We start from the raw sequence: 18,362 nt of genomic DNA, 5'->3' as shown, positions 1-18,362 counted from the left end.
CCTGGCGCCTGGGAGGAGTATTAAGTCCAGAGTACTCCTGGCGCCTGGGAGGAGTATAAGCTTCGGAATACTCCTGGCGCCTGGGAGGAGTATTCAGTTCAGAATACTCCTGGCGCCTGGGAGGAGTATCTAGGTCCGATGACTCCTGGCGCCTGGTAGGAGCACGTCGTTCCAAATACTCCTGATCCTTAGAATGCTCGTCTGATGTTTAGTAGGAGTATTGATTCCGGTAGGCGCTTTCCGTCTCACAAGCGCTCTACTCCTAACAGGATCTTCCTCTTCAGCTAACTCTTGGCGCTTGATTGAAGATCTTGAATGTTGTACTGGCTCGTTGCGCCTACTCGGAGCCTGGCTTCTGTTTGGCGCCTTACTCTTGACAGGAGTAACTTCCTTTCTTACTTCTCTCCTGTCTAACGCATTGCTCCCCCCAGAGATGGCCGCTTGTGCGACAACTCCCCTGAAGGGTGCGTCGCGCCCGACAGGAGATCGGTATTTAGATCTTTTAATAGGAAGCCTATCATCCTTCTTACGAGTAGGCTCCTTATAACGAGTTCCTACTAACAAGGCTAATTGCTCTTGCATATTCTTCAAAATTTTCCTGGTTGAGGAATCTTCCGAATTAGGAGAGGGAGATCTGGAAGGCGCTCTAGGATCCCTTCCAGACCCAGAGTCTGAATGTATTCTCGCCTTCTTTATTACCGAAGGCGCTCCTCCTTCCGAGAAGCGCTCGGGACTCGAATTAGCTCATGCTCTTTCATACTCCTCTTCAAGGACGGGAAGAATCGACTCCTTCCATCCTCTTCTCGGAGAAGGCGAACTAGACGACGGAAAAGCACTCTCGAAGGACGCTTTTCCTATAGCGGTCCTTGGCAGTCGATACGATCGATTCTGCCGAAGGGAGCCCTGATCGTTGGGGATTCTCCACAACCCCCGTACGGCTTTCGACTTTCCTTCTCCTCCGGGCCAGGGAGCTTGGAAGAGGTCTAGGCCTGGGAGCGTCGCAGAGAGACGACCAGACGCCCCCTCCACTACACTGGGGACAATAATCACATACCACATTCACTTTCCTTACCTTCCAATGCTGCGACTTTTTCCTGCATTTTCTGAAGGGAAGCTCTAAGTTCTGCTATTTCCGAAGCAGAACTAGAGGGATTAGCAATTTGTGAACGGGCTGAAACAGAATGGTCATGATTATCATAGGAAGAAGCTACAGAGCTAGATAGTAAATCATGAGAGGCAGACATTCTGCGGGTTTTATAAGCCGCCTTCCTCTCTCTATCTTTCTCTAACTTCTTCAAGTAAGAAGTTAGATTCTTCCACTCTTGTGCTCAGTTTCTCACACTCGTTACACGTATTCTCAATCGAACATTCAACCATTCTACACCCCCTACAAATAGTGTGAGGATCTACCGAAGCTTTCGGAATCCTCACCTTACAGCCCTCATTCACACACACTCTGAAACTAACACTAGAATCAGACATATTCACAAATTCCAAAAACCAAGTCCAAAAAAACAGTCCACGATAGCGATGCCAAACAACGATCCAAGTACGTCACAAATATCAGCGAGAGATGATCAAAAGCTTTGCGAAAAACGAATTCTAGTCAGGAGGAAGTAACAACAATGTTGATACAGCCGGCGACAGAGAGAATCTGATTAGAAAACGGAAATAGTTCCTAGTCCTGCCACCCAGAGCAGGGCGGTAGATCACCTGACCTACCTGTAGCGAGTGCCGCGAAATTTGAAATTCTGTCAGGAACGACGGAGTCTATAGCTATGTATATATCTGACAGGTAAGTTGAATGTATGAAAACTTCCAATACACGAAAGAGTCCCTTGAGGAGATGATCCAGTTCCGAAATTCCCCACGTAATCCGTGCAGAATTGAGACTTTGACGCCGTGAAGCGTCAAACAAAGTCGAAAAATCTGTTTCGGTTGTAGAAGGGAGAGCAATACCCATATTCTCTCCCGTCTGATACCAAATGCCTCTTTTCCCAGCTAATCTTGCTGGAGGCATGCAGAAGACTGTCCTCACTAAGTCTTTCTTAGACTTCATCCAAGAGTCTAAGGAATGTAATGCTCTCTTCATCGATATGGTGGGTTTCATTTTGAGAAAAGACGAAGGCTTCTTCGTCTTAGCACTGGAAAAGAGCGAGCGCGGAGAAGGAGGAGCGGCAGGCGTCAACTCGTCTCCGTACTCCTCAAGAAGTAGGGTAGTCAACACCTTATAGTTAGACAGACCTTCTCTTCCACTATATTCGTCATCCGAGTTTTCCTCTAACTCGGGATCTACATGCGTCTCCGCTCTCCTTTCCGAACGTTCTTCTTCTTGAGGAGACAAACTCCTAATAGGAGAGGGGCTAAGGGAATGATAATCCTTCCTCTTTCCCCGCTCTAATAGTCTTGGAAGGCGTCATAAGCTTCGGCTTCTCTAGAATTTTAGAAGACGCTTCACGCTTACATGACGCTTCCCGTTCGCCAAGCGTCATGGATGACGTCTTTTTGCTGACGTCTCGATGACGCTTCGCGCTTGGAAGACGCTCCGCTCTCCAAAGGCGTCCTACTTGGCGTCATAATATTGGACGGAGCGTCATGTCTATGCTCCGTTTCCAATGACGCTTCGCGTCTAAAAGACGTCTTACGTCTCTCTGGCGTTACGAAACTCTCGTAAGCACCTGTTCTCGCTCTCGAACTAGACGCTTCTGTAAGACGTTTAGCCGTTTCCCGTCTGTATGACGCTTCTCGTTGAACAGGTGAGAGAGGACGAAACTTCTTAATTGGAAGCGTCACGTCCTTCCGACGTGGCGCTAAAACTCCCACTAGAGATGACAGTTGCTCTTGAACTGCCATAATGATCTTTCTTGACGCTTCTCCCACGTCCAGTGCATGACGTCTTTCGTCATCACTCGGGGGAGAAGAAGGAAAGGGTACTTCCGCGTACACTTCAGGTGACGCCTGACGCCCCCTTCGCTTTCTTGCTAGAAGACGGACGTCATCTGAGAAACGCTCTGGACTAGAATCTATGTCAGGTCTTCATATGACGCTTCAGCGGTCTCGACAAGTTCGATTCCTTCCACCCTCGTTTAGGTGAGGGAGAGGGAGAGGACGAGAAACACTCGCGAAGGACGCTTTTTCTATAGCGCCCTTGAGCCGCCTGCCACGAAGCAGAGCTAGCATGAAAGGGGACGTCTGACCGTTGGGGATTGCCCCACAACCTCCTTAAGGCTTTCGACTTTCCTTCTCCTCTGGGCTTATGTGAGCTTGGAAGAGGTCTAGGCCTGGGAGCGTCGCAGGGACGATCAAACGCCCCCCTCCACAAACACTGGGAGAACTCACTTCACTGTAATGCTCACTTTCACTAGCCTTACCTTTGAAGTCAGCCATCTTGGACTTCATGTCTCTAATTGTAGCTTTCAGATTGGCGATTTCCGATGCCGAATCCGAAAAAGCACTCTGAGAATGAGATACATAGGGAGAATCTACATCAGTAGGATTAGAATTATCAGTGAAAGGCTCAATAGGCCTTGAACTCACACCTTTCAATCGTCTAATTTCTATCCCTCTCTAACTTCTTCAAATAAGAAGTCAAAGTCTTCCACTCTTCTGCATTCAATCCCTCGCATTCCTTACAAGTATTAATAGCAGAACACTGAAACCCCCTACATTTACGGCATACAGTGTGAGGATCAACCGAAGCTTTCGGTATCCTCACCCTGCAGCCTACATTCACACACATTCTCACACTCACATTAGAATCAGACATACTGAGAAAAATCCAAAAGAGTTATTCCAAAAAAACAGTCCACTGTAGCGAATGCCAAAACACGATCCAAATACGTCACCAAAAAGCCGAAAAACGATGATCAAAGGATGAAAAATGAATCTAAGTCAGGAGGTAATAACAACAATGTTGATACCACCGGCGACAGAGAAAATATGATAGAAAACGGGGATGGTTCCTAGTCCTGCCGCCCAGGGCAGGCCGGTAGATCACCTGACCTACCTGTAGCGAGTGGCGCGAAATTTGAATTTCTGTCGGGGACGACGGAGTCTTAGCTATGTATATATCTGACAGGTAAGTTGATTGTATGAAAATTATTTATCAGTGGAAGAAACCCTAGAGGCTCTGCCCCATTCACAAGATAAAACTTGGAGAGGAGAAAAGTTAATGTTGACAACACACCAAAAGAATGTGCCCCTTAAGTACCCTCAGCCATTTTGCTTTTGCATTCACCGCATAAATGTTTTGTTGGAAGTAGTTTCATGGATGTCTGGTTTCATTGCATACATTTGAATATGGGATAAAAGCTTTCTTGTGAATTATACATCTAAGAAAGAATACTCTCTGTAGTCTTTGGGATGAGATAGGCAAGTATGAATTGTCTTTATTCCAAAATTTTACTTTGCAAGAAGATGACAACTAAATTCTAAAGACAGAAGTTAGACTGTCAGAGAAGCCAGCACTCTCAACCTTCTATAAAACCTACCGGTAGGTTTCCTAAGTATATATATATAAAAAAAAACCTTATGTCCTGATATTACACAACAACTATTGACATGGCCCCTAAAATCTCATAATAATCATTATAAACTCAGACCAAAGAGTTACCATACTCAACTCTCACAAGGGAAGCCATCAACAAAATAAATACTCACTTGTGGTGGGTATACAGTCTTGATGTGCTTGAGAATTAACTGGCCGTTGTTTATACTTGGTTGATAGATTAGAATTAGTTGTTTCTCATTAAAATTTAGGTAAACGCCTAAGGTAAACTCTTCCCCATGTGTGCAACTGCGAATCTGGTGCCGCTGAGCTGGAATTCAGGAATATTAATAAATAAATGTGGTCACAAAAATCTTACTGCAGAATTACCGTACTTGAATAACAAATGCAACAATAACCCTTAATTGACCACTACAATTACTGATGGTATTCTAACAACTGTATAATTGAAATGCATTTAGCCTCTAAAATCTGAACAAAAAATGTTTATGTATCATGGCACACAAATGAAGAGGTTTTCAATACTTCCCTATGTAGTATAAAAATAGATGGTAAAAGTTGGTTCACTGCAATACATTTATCCACGCAGTAATGGGTACTCTATTCATTTCCTTCCACATAAAATTCTACTTTTCTCTACTGCTTCAGTTTTTTACACATAAGCATTTTATCCTTTGAAAGCTTGTTTAAGCAAAATAATGTCCTTAGCTGGTTTGCTCTACATTACTGTATGATCGTGAATAATCTTTATCATTATCATTTGGCTTTCTTTGTCAAAAGCAATGAGCCTGCTTAAGTCTTTTACATTGGTCTGTATGGAATGTTTTACATAACCAATCTTTACCATTAAGGAGGCATGAGTCTTAAGTTTCTCAACTACTATCAACCCCACTGGTTTGATACCATGAACATATGAACATGTTCTCTATACTTTTGTCAAGACAATTAATGTATTTTGTGAACTCTATCAGGTGTGTTCTTGATTATACAAAGTACAAGGCACGATATGGATATCCATCGTATCAAAATACAGAATTGACCTCTAAACACTGAAAATGCACTATATATGAAGAACAAACTATCTAACCTCCAGGATTCAGTTTTCTCCCAGCTTCAGCCGTATTTTCTAAAATGTCATGAACAAGAATACACTGGAGCTTTGAACATGACCAAGCACGCATTTTGCCATCTCTACACACCCCCATAGCAATGACATCTCCACCAAGCTCATGGACTACCAGACTGGTCACTGTTTCAGCACCCTCCATACCTCTGTTAGGATAACATGAAATTTCGGTTTCTATGAGACAGATACTAATGCATCAACAATTGTTATGGCTGACAAACCTTATGTTAAATCACAGCTTATTTTCTTGAAGTAATAACACTGATTATATATCTAATTAATAAAAACTTGAACACAGACAAACTCTGACACATTCAGCCACATACATCAATACTGCAACAAAAAAACTCATTCTGTGAGTCTAATAAGGATTATCAAAGATCTACTATACCATGCACATAATGTATTTGATAAGAATACAACTGAAGATGAACTCACACAATTTTAGCCAAAAATAAGATTACGTAATAACAAAAAGGCTGCTTAACATGTACCCAATATTAAAGTTGACACTAAACAGCGTCTCAAAATCTTTCAAAACTCCAAAATATTACTAACCTGAACATCCCAGGCACAAAACCTGTGAACAACCTATTCATCAGTGATGCATTTTTTATGGTTTCAGTAAACACAGAAAATGGCATGTCGTACATCTTGACAACCAACAGTGTCCCGCCTGTCTGTCCCAAGATGAAAACAGCATTGCCCGAGTCACCAGACAACAAGTGCGTTGCTGCCGTGTGGGGAAGACCCTCTCCTGAAATAAAAAATGGTTCCTTTTTTATTTAAAAGCACACCTTTTGTACAAAGGTCCTCACAAACTTTGCCTACATATGGCTATTTCAGAAGTTCACAACAACTATGGAAGGCAAAACGATTTAGTTTTTGTCATTCTCAAAGACCATTACAGATGAACTTAATACACTTCCATTCAACATACCCAACAGCCAACAGAATCTGTTACACAGAGCACCAAAAGTCAAGAATTAAACATCACAAGAGCCGATATATGAGATTAAGCTTGGCCTCATGATAAAAAAAATAAATAAATAAAAAGAACTTCAAAATTTGGCACCATTCTTACAGTTAATAACTGATCATTCTACGAAATGAAGAAATACAAAAGAAATCTGACCAAGGTTACAATGAAAAATACAAACCTAAAAGATGAGAAAGAAGGAAAGAAAACACCTGCCATTGTACCTAGGTCATATAAATTTTATTAGAGCCAATATTGTGGTGAATAACGACCAATTTTACAAAACACACACCTTGAGTGCCTTCCAACCAAAGAAAAAATATTTCCCATTTCAAAAAGATTTTCTCCTTATCAGTTACACAATATCAATCATGAATAAGACTTTCATAACAAAGCTGAAGAGAAAAGAACCAATCTCAGATATTAAACACACCAATACAGTTGTTAAACAAGAAGACATAACAGCTGAAAACATATTCCAATTGGGGCAGCTTTAATCTCTAGTTAAAAAAGATGCAGGCCAAAAACATGTAAAAAAACACGGATGAACTCTCTGTGGTTTCAATGATGTCCACTGACATCACCATATTACTACAATAAAGCACACTTTTCAGTTCCAAAATGATGGCTTAAGTAAAATCAATTTTGGGAAATTAATTGCGGTAGGAAGTCAGCAAGTGATTAGCCAAAAGTCTTAAAATCATTATTCATCAACTGGAAACCTAAAAATTACAGTCGTTTATCCCAAATGGAAAATTTTACTCACCTGCTAAATTACTGTTCAAGATGTGCAAATTGTGATACTCCTTTAACGTTTGAAAGGTCAGCTCGCTCAGAATGGAATAAGGTTTGCTTCTGATGCTCTGAAATAAAAAGCATAGAACATATTAAAAAAAAATTTCATTTGACCTACTAACAATTTTTATACATTCAACTTCCCTGCCAGATATATACTTAGCTATAGACTCCGTCGTCCCCGACAGAAAATGACATTTTTATAATAATAATATAAAGTTTCACTTATACTTACCCGGTGGTTACATATAGCTGTCGTCTCCTGACGTCACGGCAGAATTTGAAATTCGCGGTAGCGCTAATAGTATTAGGTTTGACAGGTGATCCCTCTACTCCCGCCCTCTACCGGGTACCGGGAACCATTCCAACAATAAATCAGAAGTTTCATGCCTACCTGTCCATATGAGGGGAGGAGGGCGGGCTTCGTTATGTAACCACCGGGTAAGTATAAGTGAAACTTTATATTATTATAAAAATGTCATTTTCACTTATATAACTTACCCGGTGGTTACATATAGCTGATTGACACATTTAGGTGGTGGGACAATGGCAGCTAAAATACCAACTGTTGGAATTATCCGAAGATATAGGTTCCTTACCTTTAAAGACCGCTGACTCAGTGGTTACTGCCTCTGTAGTCTGCTGGCCTTTATTGTACCGACAGGATATATGGATCCGTGCGTCGGACACAATAATAAGTACTTGCCATTGAGGACGTGACCGTAACGGACAAGACTATAATGCCCCTGCTCAGGGCGCAGTACAAATCACCACAAAATACAATGAAAAACGAGGGATCACCACAACCGTTTAAGAAATACACCAGACATTAAAAGACTGAAAGATACTCAAAAAACTCCCTGTATCTTCAGACAACCTTAAAAATACAAAAAACATAATCAAGGAGAAAAGTTAGTGAGGATGGGATACATCCTTCTTCTCTCCCTCAACCCAATACCGTGTCAGTCACAATGAATGGCCCAATGTACTGCAATTTCATATGTGGTTTGCAAATCTGTCAGATAATGAGATGCGAAGACAGAATTGCTTCTCCAATATGTAGATTTAATAATGTCTTTCAAAGACAGATTACGTCTAAAGGCCATAGACGTAGACACTGCTCTAATTTCATGAGCTTTGACTTTAAACACTTTGATATCTGAGTCCTGACATTGTCCGTGTGCCTCAGAAATCAAATTCCTTAAAAAGAAGGAGAGCCGCATTTTTAGAAAGAGGCGAGAAGGATCTTTCACTGAACACCACAGGTTATCACTCTTACCTCTTATACCTTTGGTCCTTTGCACATAATGGTCTAAGTGCTCTCACTGGACAGAGAAGACATTCAGGCTCATTAGGCCCCACTAACTCCGAAATGTTCTTTATAGAGAAAGAACGAGGCCAAGGACGTGAGGGATTTTCATTCTTAGCCAAAAACCCCAGCATTGATGAGCAAATGGCATTGCCCTAAGCAAATCCAACTCTCTTATCAATAGCATGCAGCTCACTGATTCTTCTAGCTGATGCTAAAGCACCAAAGAAAAAGGTCGTTCTTTCTAGTCAGATCTCTAAAAAGAACTAGAGCGGAGATCGATTACGAATCCTATCTGAACCATCAGCCATTAAAGAAACTACATCCAGGTTCCAGCTACTGTTTCTTGACTCCTTTGTCTTGGTCCGTTATCAAAAGGATAACGAATCAGGTCTGAGAGGTCGTTGATTATTAGAAATGTCTAATCCTCGATGTCTGAACAACAGAAGACAAACATAGCTCTATAACCCCTCAATCGTCTGGGTAGAAAGCTTCTTATTCTCACGGAGAAAAAGAAGAAGTTAGCTAACTGAGCTTATAGAGGTCTTAGAAGACAAAATTCCTCCTTCTTTGCACCAAGCTCTGAATTGGACCACTTAGCTTGGTACACTCGATCAGAGGATTCTCTTCTGGGTCTAGCAAGTAGCCCTTGAAGCTCTCTTTGAAAATCCTCTCTTTCTGAGGAGATGCTCGACAGTCTGAAGGCGACTAGTCGAAGAGCGGACAAGTTGTGATGGAACCTCAGAAAGTGGGGCTGTCTGAGTAGATCCTTCCTTAACGGTAACTCTCTCGGAAAGTCCGTCAACAGCAGTAGTAGATCCGGAAACCATTCCCTGGCTGGCCAAAAGGGGGCTATCAGAGTCATCCTGACGTTCTGATGACCTCTGAACTTTGCCAGAACTAATCTTAGCATTTTGAAAGGTGGAAAGGCATACAGATCCAGATTTGACCAGTCCAGAAGCATGGCATCCACTGTAAACGCCTCCTCGTCTGGAACTGGGGAGCAATACAGTGGTAGACGAGCTGTCTTGTTTGTGGCGAAGAGATCCAACTGAGGACATCCTCAAATCCCCCAAAGCTTCTTGCATATTTGAGGATGTAACGTCCACTCTGTGGAGAGGACTTGTCCTCTCCTGCTGAGAATGTCCGCCTTTACATTCTTCGAGCCTTGAATAAATTGTGTCCCCCCCCTGTTTTTTTATGTAAGAGAGAGCCGTGGTGTTGTCTGCTTGAACCAGCACTACTTTCCCTCTTACCTCTGTCTTGAAGTGCATTAGAGCCAAATGAATCGCCTTCAACTCTTTTAGATTTATGTGCCAGCTTCTCTGATGAATCTGCCAAAGACCCGACACTTCCTTTCTCCCCAGAGTAGCTCCCCACCCTTTGTCCGATGCGTCTGACAAAAGCGTAAGGTTGGGGCTCAACTAGCTTAGAGACAAGCTTCCTCTAGCCTTCCTTCTGATTTCCACCAAAGGAGGTCCTGTTTGATTCCTTCCGAGATGGGGAACACGAAGGAGTCTGGGAACTTCTTCCTTTGCCACTTCTGCTTCAAGTAAAATTGAAGTGGTCTCATGTTGAGCCTGCCCAGACTTACAAATTGCTCTATTGAAGCCAAGGTTCCTAAAAGGCTCATCCACTGATTCGCCGAGCAAGTTTGTCTGACGAGATTTTCGTCTATTTTGTTCAGGCAAGAGTCGATCCTTTGGAGAGACGGAAAAGCCTGAAAAAGAACTGAATTCAGTCTCACTCCTAAATAAAACTATCTCCTGAGAAGGAGTGAGACATGACTTTTCCTTGTACTAACAAACCTAGGCTTTCCGTCATCCTTAAAGTCTTTGTATGGTCCTCCACACACTTCTGTCTGGACCTTGCCCTGAGAAGCCAATCGTCTAGATACATGGATATTCGTATCCCGTCCAGATGAAGCCACTTTGCTACTGACGACAGAACTCTGGTGAACACTGGAGCTGTCGACAGCCGAAGCAGAGGGCCCTGAACTGATAAATGCGGGGCCTGGAACACGAATCTCAGGAATCTTCTCGATTCCGAATGAATCGAATATGAAAAATAAGTTGCGTCCCGAAGGTCTATGGAAACCATCCAATCTCCAGGATGAAGCGCTGCTAATACCGATTGGGTCGTTTCCATAGAAAACTTCGTCTTCAGGACAAAGACGTTCAGGGCACTGACGTCCAACACCGGTCTCCAACCCCCCGTGGCCTTCTTTACCAGGAAAAGGCGATTGTAAATCCTGGTTCCTGCGGAGAGTCCACTAACTCTATGGCCCTCTTTGCCAGTAAGGCGAGAAACTTCTTGATGGAGGGCGGCAAATTTTTCAGGAGGTTCTCCGAGTAGGCTGACAAATTCACAGGAAATTATGTGAGAGGGGGGTGCTTTGATGAACGGAATGGTGTATCCTTCTTTCAGGACCTGGACCGTCCAAGGATCCGCTCCGAGATGAAACCAAGGTCTGCCAGAAAAGGTGTAATCTGGCTCCTACTGCTCTGTGGAGGACTACGGGCCTACTTCTTGATGGAGAGGAGTGTTTTAGAAGAGGCTCTACCTCTCCCACGAAACCTGGAGAAAGACTCGAACGGGAGCTCTCCCTCGAAATGGTTTAGGAGCTTCCGAGGAGGGAGCACTCCGAGAAGCAGAAAGAACCGGAGCTATCTTCCTGGGCTTCTTCACTGACTGTGATAAAAGATCCTGGGTCGCTTTCTGTGTTAAAGATTGAGCGATCTCGCTCACAATCTCTTGCGGAAAAAGGTGTTTCTTGTCCAAAGGAGGAGAGAAGGCAAGGCAGACTTCTGGTTCGATGAAACCCCTTTCGACAAGAAGGAGCACCAAAGCTGTCTCTTCTTCAACACTCCAGAGGCGAAAAATGTCAGCAAGCTCCGAAGCTCCATCACAGATGCCTTTATCGATACAATCCAGTACCGAGGCAAATCCTTCAAACGCTCCTCCGAAAGTCCAAATGACTTGACTTTCCTGGCCAGCGAAGCAATGGCCCAATCCAGGAAGCTAACAACTTCGAAAAACACGGAAAACTCTCTTGCAAAGATGATCCAGTTCATTCGTTGAAAAGAAAATCTTAGCAGTATTAAGCGCTCTGCGGGAAGAGTCCACGAGACTAGAAAAGTCTCCCTGAGCGGAGGCAGTCACACCCAGGGAAAAAACTTCTCCAGTGTCATACCAGACACGGCTCCTTGACGAAAGTCTCGAAGGGGGAAGACAAAAAAAATTTTTCCCCTGTTCCCTCTTCTCCAAAAGCCAAGCGTTCACTTTCTTGATAGCTTTCTTAGCCGAAATCGAGAGGACGAGACGCGTGAACGATGACGAGGAGTCAGGCTTACTGTCCTTTTTCCACTGCGAACTAGGAGAAACTGGAACGGAAGGCGCAAAAGAATCTCCAAAGTTGTCAACGAAGGATCGTAAAAGGAGTTTATACCCGACAAATGCTTGTCTTTTTCTGTAAGTCCTTCTCCTTCTTCCTCCAAATCCGAAGCGTTCCTTCGACGAAACTGGCGAACATTCCATCGGAAGAGGAATCCTGTTCGGCGAAGTCACACCCTGATGTGTCCGAGGAGGGTGTGAGAAAGCAGGAGAAGACGTCTGAGCCTGTACTGAGACGAATCCGGGTGGCTGAGCTGGCGGCTGCTATGCGGCTGAGCTGGCGGCTGAGGTGGCGCTCGAGCGAGAGCCTGACGTGGCGCCATAGACGGAGTCAGGAAAGGAGTCCAACCAGGCGCCTGCAGTGGCGTCTGAAGAGGAGTCACATGGAGAGTCTGAGCCTGAAGAGGCGACTGCAAAGGAGCCTGCGAAAGAGGACTGCACAGTAGTCTGCGGAAGATGTAAGGCGGTCGGGAAGCGCATTCGGGGACGAAGAGACTTGCCAAAAAGCTCCAAGATACTGCCTAACTTGGCATTCATTCTCGTTCAAACACACAAAGGTTGAGGATCCACCGACGTAGAAGGCGCGGGAGGCGTAGAAGGATGATCCACAAACACCGTCTGGAGCCGCAGAGTTATCGCTTGAGGTGGAGGCTCTGGAGGAAGGCTCCGAAGGACTGTGCGGTGTTCGGCTTCTCCACTTCTATGAGAGAAGGGCGATAAATCGAAACCGCCAGAGAAAAAGCTTCAGGCTCCTCCCAAAAACTACAAGAAGGTTCGGCAGCCCGCCACCTTCTTGGGAACCGCAGCAGGCGAAACATCGCGAGACCTTTCAGCGGTCTAGAAGTCTTATTACGCCAACCTCTATAAGAGGAAACATCTGAACTAGAGTCGCTTAACGAAAAACACTTCCTCGCAACACCTTTCCAATGGTGAGCGACAGCATCCTGGGATACGGCTACAGGATTGCTTGAGGGGGCGGCTGCTCGGGAGCAGATCCCGCTCGCCTCCCTTCGGTTTTCGGCATGCCTCCTCCCAGGAGCTGGGGAGTTTGGAACAGGGGACCTAAGAGCCTAGGAGAACAAACGGGCCAAACAACCACCTCCTCTACTACACTTGCACTAAGTAATTTATCACATTAACTACCACTTCTTGCACTGTCTCACCCATTTTCTGCATAGTGGTGAGGAAAGAGACAAATTTCGAGTCCATATCGGCTCGTAATACTGACACGGGATCGGGATCAGGAGATACAGATTCGAGGGCAGGAGCAACCACTACGGGGTTAATAGGAACAGGATTAACAGAATTCAGAGGAATATCCTGGCTACTCACTAACTTAGAAGAAGATCTCTGTGAAGCCTTTCTGATTCTATCTTTTTCTAACTTTCTCATATACTTTCCCAGTGCCTTCCACTCCTGAGATGTTAGAGACTTACATTCTTCACACGTATTCTCAAAAGAACATTCACGTCCCCTACAACTAACACAAGTAGAATGAGGATCAAGTGAAGCTTTAAGAAGTCTAGTCTTACACCCACTACTACACACCCTATACTGAACAGAGCCGGTGTCAGACATCGTGAAGAATTCAAAATAATTCCTAAAAAGGACAACAATATCAAAACCAAAATAACTATAGCACTAGCAAAAAGATCAGTAAACTCAAGGTACATCACCAAAAGGAGAAAACCATGATGATCAAATCCAAATTCCAAACCACGAGGAACCGTGTTACCGGTTCCGACGGCAGGAAACTTCTGGATTTATTGTTGGAATGGTTCCCGGTACCCGGTAGAGGGCGGGAGTAGAGGGATCACCTGTCAAACCATTAGCGCTACCGCGAATTTCAAATTCTGCCGTGACGTCAGGAGACGACAGCTATATGTAACCACCGGGTAAGTTATATAAGTGAAATTCAAATTTCGCGGCACACGCTACCGGTAGGTCAGGTGATCTACCGCCCTGCCCTGGGTGGCAGGACTAGGAACCATTCCCGTTTTCTAATCAGATTTCTTCTGTCGCCCGGACCATCAACATTGTTGTTGGTTCCTCTTGACTGGATTTTCTTTTTTCATCGACAATTGATCTTCTCGACCGACTTTTGGTGACGTATCTGGATTGTTGGATTGGCATACGCTTTTGTGGACTGTTTTTGTGGACTTGCTTTGGATTTTTGTTTTTTCTTAAAATGTCTGACGCTGGAATGGTTGTGAGACGTAAAGATTATTGTGTGAATGTAGGCTGTAAGGTGAGGTTGCCGAAAGCTTCGGTAGACCCTCACACCATATGTAAGGGTTGCAGGGAGTATGAATGTTCTTTCACTAATACTTGCAAGGAATGTGAGAATTTGAGTGAGAGAGAGTGGAAGAATCTAACTACTTATTTGAAGAAGTTAGAGAGAGAGAGTGAGGAAAGCTTCCTCTAGAAGTTTGAGTAGTTCTAGATCTAATGAACTAGTTCCTAGTTTGGGATCTTCCCCACTTGTAAGAATTGCTACTTCTCCTTCCTTTTCAGCCTCTTCACCTATTGCAGATCCTGTAGATTCGGCAAAAGAACTTGCGGATCTAAAAGCAGCCTTCAAGATTATGGAAAACAAAATGGCTGCTCTGCAAGGTAAGGCTAGTGATATTACAGTGGACAGTGATGTGAGTGTCCCCAGTGTGGTGGAGGGGGCATCTGGTCGGCTCCACAACGCTCCCAGGTCTAGACCTCTTCCAAGCTCCCATGCCCAGAGGAGAAGGAATGTCAAAAACCGTAAGGAGGTTGTGGAGAATCCCCACCGATCAGGTGTCCCTTCGGCAGGCTCTGTGACACCCCAGACTGCCAGGGATCGCTATTGCAAAAGCGTCCTGCGTGAGTGTTTCTCATCGTCGGGGTCTTCGTCTCCTAGACGCGATTGGAGGGATTCTGATCGCTCGCGACCACTGAAGAGGAGTTGGAAGGCGCCGACTCTTGACTTGAGCCCGGAACGCTTCCCTGAAGAGTCTCCTTCGGATGTTTAGAGGGCAAAGAGAGCCCTATTGTCACCCGTAGTTGGAGTGGAGCCCATGGACTCCTCCCCTCCTCCTTCTCCTCCTCCCGAAGAGGATAAAGAGGAGGCTACTAAAAGATTTCTAGTATCTATGCAAGAACAGATATCGTCGTTGGTAGGAGTGCTTTCAAAGGAGCCTCCTCGAAGGAAAGACACTTCCCTTCCCATCAAGAGGTCCTCCAGACGTGTGGAGGTACCTGCCGCCAGGAACGAGGTTCCTAGCAAGAGCGAGGAGCCAACCAAACAAAAGGCTTCTACTAGGAGTGAAGAGTCGTTCGGACGTACGGCACCTTCCAGGAGTGAGGAGTCAACCAAGCGCAAGACTCCTACCAGGTGCGAAGAGCCGATCAGGCGTCTGGCGCCAGCCAGGAGTGAAGAGTCACCCAGGAGGCAGGAGCCAAGAGCCAGGAGTGAGGAGTCACCCAGGAGGCAGGAGCCAGGAGTCAGGAGGCAGGAGTCAGGAGTCAGGAGTCAGGAGTCAGGAGTCAGGAGTCAGGAGGCAGGCGTCAGGAGGCAGGAGGCAGGCGTCAGGAGTCAGGAGCCAGGAGGCAGGAGTCGGAATTCTTCCATAAGGCAAGATTCGAATAGACTCGTATCCGGAATTGATGACTCTTCTCCAGACAGAAGCACCTCTCCTTTGGATCGTAGGAGGTCTTGGAAAGACTCTTCCTTCAAACGAGAACGTTCTCCCTCTTCTGATTGGGTTTTGGAAGAGGTGTCTGAAGACGAGCTCCCTACAAATGAGGGACTCTCGAACTATAAGACATTAGCCTCCTTATTACTGCAAGAGTTTGGAGACTCTCTTAGTCCAGCCGCTCCTCCTTCTCCTCGTTCGCTCTTTTCGAGTACTGCTACTGTAAAGTCCTCTGCTTTCCTGAAAATGAATCCAGCGATTTCGATGATGAAGGCCCTCAAATCTTTGGATTCATGGATGGGCACTAAGAAAGAGTTGGGCAAAACAGTATTCTGCATGCCTCCTTCCAAACTCATTGGAAAGAGAGGTATTTGGTACGGGACAGGAGAGACTATGGGTCTTTCTCTTCCTGCATCGGCAGACGCTGACTTCGCTAATCTGGTTGATGCCTCCAGACGACACTCTTTAGTCTCGGCCAGATCTACATGGAGCATTTCAGAATTGAACCACTTTCTTAAAGGACTTTTCATCATTTTAGAAGTGTTCAATTTTCTGGATTGGTCTCTCGGAGTTCTAGCTAAGAAGTCTCAGGATTCGGAGTTTCTTAAGAACCCAGAAATTCTCCATAGCGTCCTGGCTTGCATGGACAAGGCGGTACAAGACGGTTCGGGAGAGGTTTCTTCCCTATTTGGAGCTGGTTTGCTGAAAAAGAGATCAGTTTATGGATCCCTTTTGTCTAAAGCTGTTTCTCCTAGTCAGAGGACAGCGTTATTGTTCGCCCCTCTGTCAGATCATCTGTTTCCTTCTCAGTTGGTGAGAGATATGTCTCGCTCACTAACTGAGAAGGCGACACAAGACCTCCTTGTTCAGACTTCGAAGAAGAGTCGCCCTGTAGTGTCTACGAGTAAGAAGGACTCTCGTCCTCCTCAGCAGCCCTTTCGAGGAGGTGCAACGGCTCGTCCCCCTTCCAGAAAGAAGAGCTCTGATAAGAGAGGAAGGTCTTCCTTCAGGCCCTTCAAGAAAGGAAAGTGACTTGATGATCCTCCAAGCACCAGTAGGCGCCAGACTCCTGAACTTTGCAGGAGCCTGGGCGCAGAGAGGAGCCGACTCTTGGTCGGTTTCAGTTCTAAAGAAGGGATACATCATCCCCTTCGAAGACAGTCCTCCCCTAACCTCTACTCCTCGGGAACTGTCAGCGAGGTACAGAGACCCTGTAATGAAAAATACTCTCCTTCAAATGGTGGATCAAATGTGGGAAAAGGAGGCCATCGAACTTGTACAGGATCCACTCTCCCCGGGATTTTACAATCACCTTTTCCTAGTACCAAAGGCTTCGAGGGGGTGGAGACCAGTACTGGACGTAAGCGCGCTGAACCGCTTTGTTCAGAAGAAAAAGTTCCGAATGGAAACGTCCGCCTCGGTGATGTCAACACTACGCCCAGGAGATTGGATGGTCTCTCTGGACTTACAAGACGTATATTTCCACGTTCCCATTCACCACTCGTCAAAGAAATATCTTCGATTCATGATAGGAGGCAAGATTTTTCAATTCAGGGCTCTGTGTTTTGGCCTGTCTACAGCTCCACAGGTCTTCACCAACCTGATGGCGAATGTAGCGAAATGGCTTCACCTAGAGGGAATAAACATCTCCCTCTACTTAGACGACTGGCTGATCAGGGCCAAGTCGGAGAACCAGTGCTTGGAGGACCTGATGATAACACGGAATATGGTACAATCTCTGGGATTACTCGTGAACCTCGAGAAGTCGCAACTGATCCCCAGCCAGAACTTGGTCTATCTGGGGATTCAGATGGATTCTCAGGGTTTTCGGGTATTTCCTTCGCAAGAGAGAATCACTTGAGGCTTGTCAAGAATCTCGAGCTTCTTGTCAATAATCCCTCGCAGTTCAGCGAGGGATTATTGAGCCCTTTAGGGACTCTGTCCTCGCTAGAAAAGTTCTTCTCTCTGGGGAGGCTTCACCTTCGCCCTCTTCAGTTTTTCCTGAAAGAGGTGTGGAGTTGGAAGACGGGGCAACTCTCAGACTCTTTCCCGATTCCACAGGAGGTGAAGAATCACTTAAAAGTGGTGGATCCTTCCTCTAAAGAAGAACGAAGGCGTGTCACTTGCCCTGCAGAACCCCAACCAAGTGTTATTTTCCGACGCTTCGGAGTCGGGATGGGGAACGACGCTAGGAGCAAGGGAGGTGTCAGGCACCTGGACAAAGGAACAGGTGTCCTGGCACATCAATTGCAAAGAGCTAGTAGCCATACACCTGGCCTTAAGATTCTTCGAGGAGGTAGTCAGAGGCGGGGGGGGTGGTCAGATAAACTCGGACAACACACGGCTCTGGCTTACATACGCAAGCAAGGAGGGACTCATTCATTCTACCTCTATCAACTAACAAAAGATCTATTAACCTGGACAGAGGAAAGAGGTATAACTCTCCTCACAAGATTTGTGCAAGGGATAAGGAATGTGAGAGCGGACAGGCTGAGCAGGAGGAATCAGGTCCTCCCCACAGAGTGGACTCTACACACAGAAGTGTGCCGGAGTCTGTGGTCCCTGTGGGGGAGGCCTCACATAGACCT

At 45.4% G+C, this 18,362-nt stretch overlaps 1 protein-coding gene across 1 annotated transcript in view; it reads right to left on the bottom strand.

Moving 5' to 3' along the window:
* The window catches only part of LOC135214170 (nuclear pore complex protein Nup160-like), a 60,758-nt gene that overhangs the window by 27,390 nt on the left and 15,006 nt on the right, over positions 1 to 18,362 (bottom strand). The window contains exons 5-8 of the mRNA XM_064248240.1: positions 7,379 to 7,475; positions 6,192 to 6,390; positions 5,595 to 5,779; positions 4,660 to 4,817 (exon numbers count right to left, since the gene is read on the bottom strand). Coding sequence (XP_064104310.1) covers positions 4,660 to 4,817; positions 5,595 to 5,779; positions 6,192 to 6,390; positions 7,379 to 7,475 — 639 coding nt within the window. The remainder of the gene's footprint in view (positions 1 to 4,659; positions 4,818 to 5,594; positions 5,780 to 6,191; positions 6,391 to 7,378; positions 7,476 to 18,362) is intronic.

This window comes from Macrobrachium nipponense, chromosome 45, assembly GCF_015104395.2.
Source record: "Macrobrachium nipponense isolate FS-2020 chromosome 45, ASM1510439v2, whole genome shotgun sequence".
NCBI classification, from domain to species: Eukaryota; Metazoa; Arthropoda; class Malacostraca; order Decapoda; family Palaemonidae; genus Macrobrachium; species Macrobrachium nipponense.
Note: the sequence above shows the minus strand (reverse complement) of the source record. Positions and strands in the feature narration are given on the sequence as shown.